Source organism: Buceros rhinoceros, unplaced genomic scaffold, assembly GCF_000710305.1.
Source record: "Buceros rhinoceros silvestris isolate BGI_N320 unplaced genomic scaffold, ASM71030v1 scaffold37613, whole genome shotgun sequence".
NCBI lineage: Eukaryota > Metazoa > Chordata > Aves > Bucerotiformes > Bucerotidae > Buceros > Buceros rhinoceros.
In genome coordinates this window covers 1,597-1,938 of record NW_010405985.1, presented here as the reverse complement: position 1 = coordinate 1,938, position 342 = coordinate 1,597, and the positions used below count along the sequence as shown (strand labels likewise).

The 342-nt window shown below is 64.3% G+C and overlaps 1 protein-coding gene across 1 annotated transcript in view; it reads right to left on the bottom strand.

Annotated features, from left to right (window-relative positions):
- Positions 1-221: 221 nt before the first annotated feature.
- LOC104491494 (transcription activator BRG1-like) overlaps positions 222-342 on the bottom strand; it is a gene marked incomplete at both ends in the record, with an annotated part of 1,712 nt that continues 1,591 nt past the window's right edge. The window contains one exon of the mRNA XM_010133930.1: positions 222-335. Within this exon, the coding sequence (XP_010132232.1) occupies positions 222-335 (114 nt within the window). The remainder of the gene's footprint in view (positions 336-342) is intronic.

The window sequence follows — 342 nt, the reverse complement described above, 5'->3', positions numbered from 1 at the left end:
GCAGCCCGTTGCCCTTCTTGGCCCCCAGGACACGTGCTGGCTCCTCTCCAGCCGCAGGTGACCAGCGCCCCAGTCACCCCCAGTCCTCGGCCATCGCTCTGTGTGTTCCACCTTCCCCCAAACCCAGGACCCTCTGAAAGTCACGGATTTTCGCCACCGTTCGCAGACACAAACGACCCCAAATCGCAGCCCCAAGGCCCTGGCCCGTCCTCCTGCCGCACCTTCTCCCCGGTCATGGCGAAGGGGGCGTTGAACCACTGCTCGAAGGTGGAGCAGCTCTTGAAGATGGTGGGCAGGAGGAAGTTGAGCAGCGCCCAGAGCTCCGGCAGCTTGTTCTGCAGG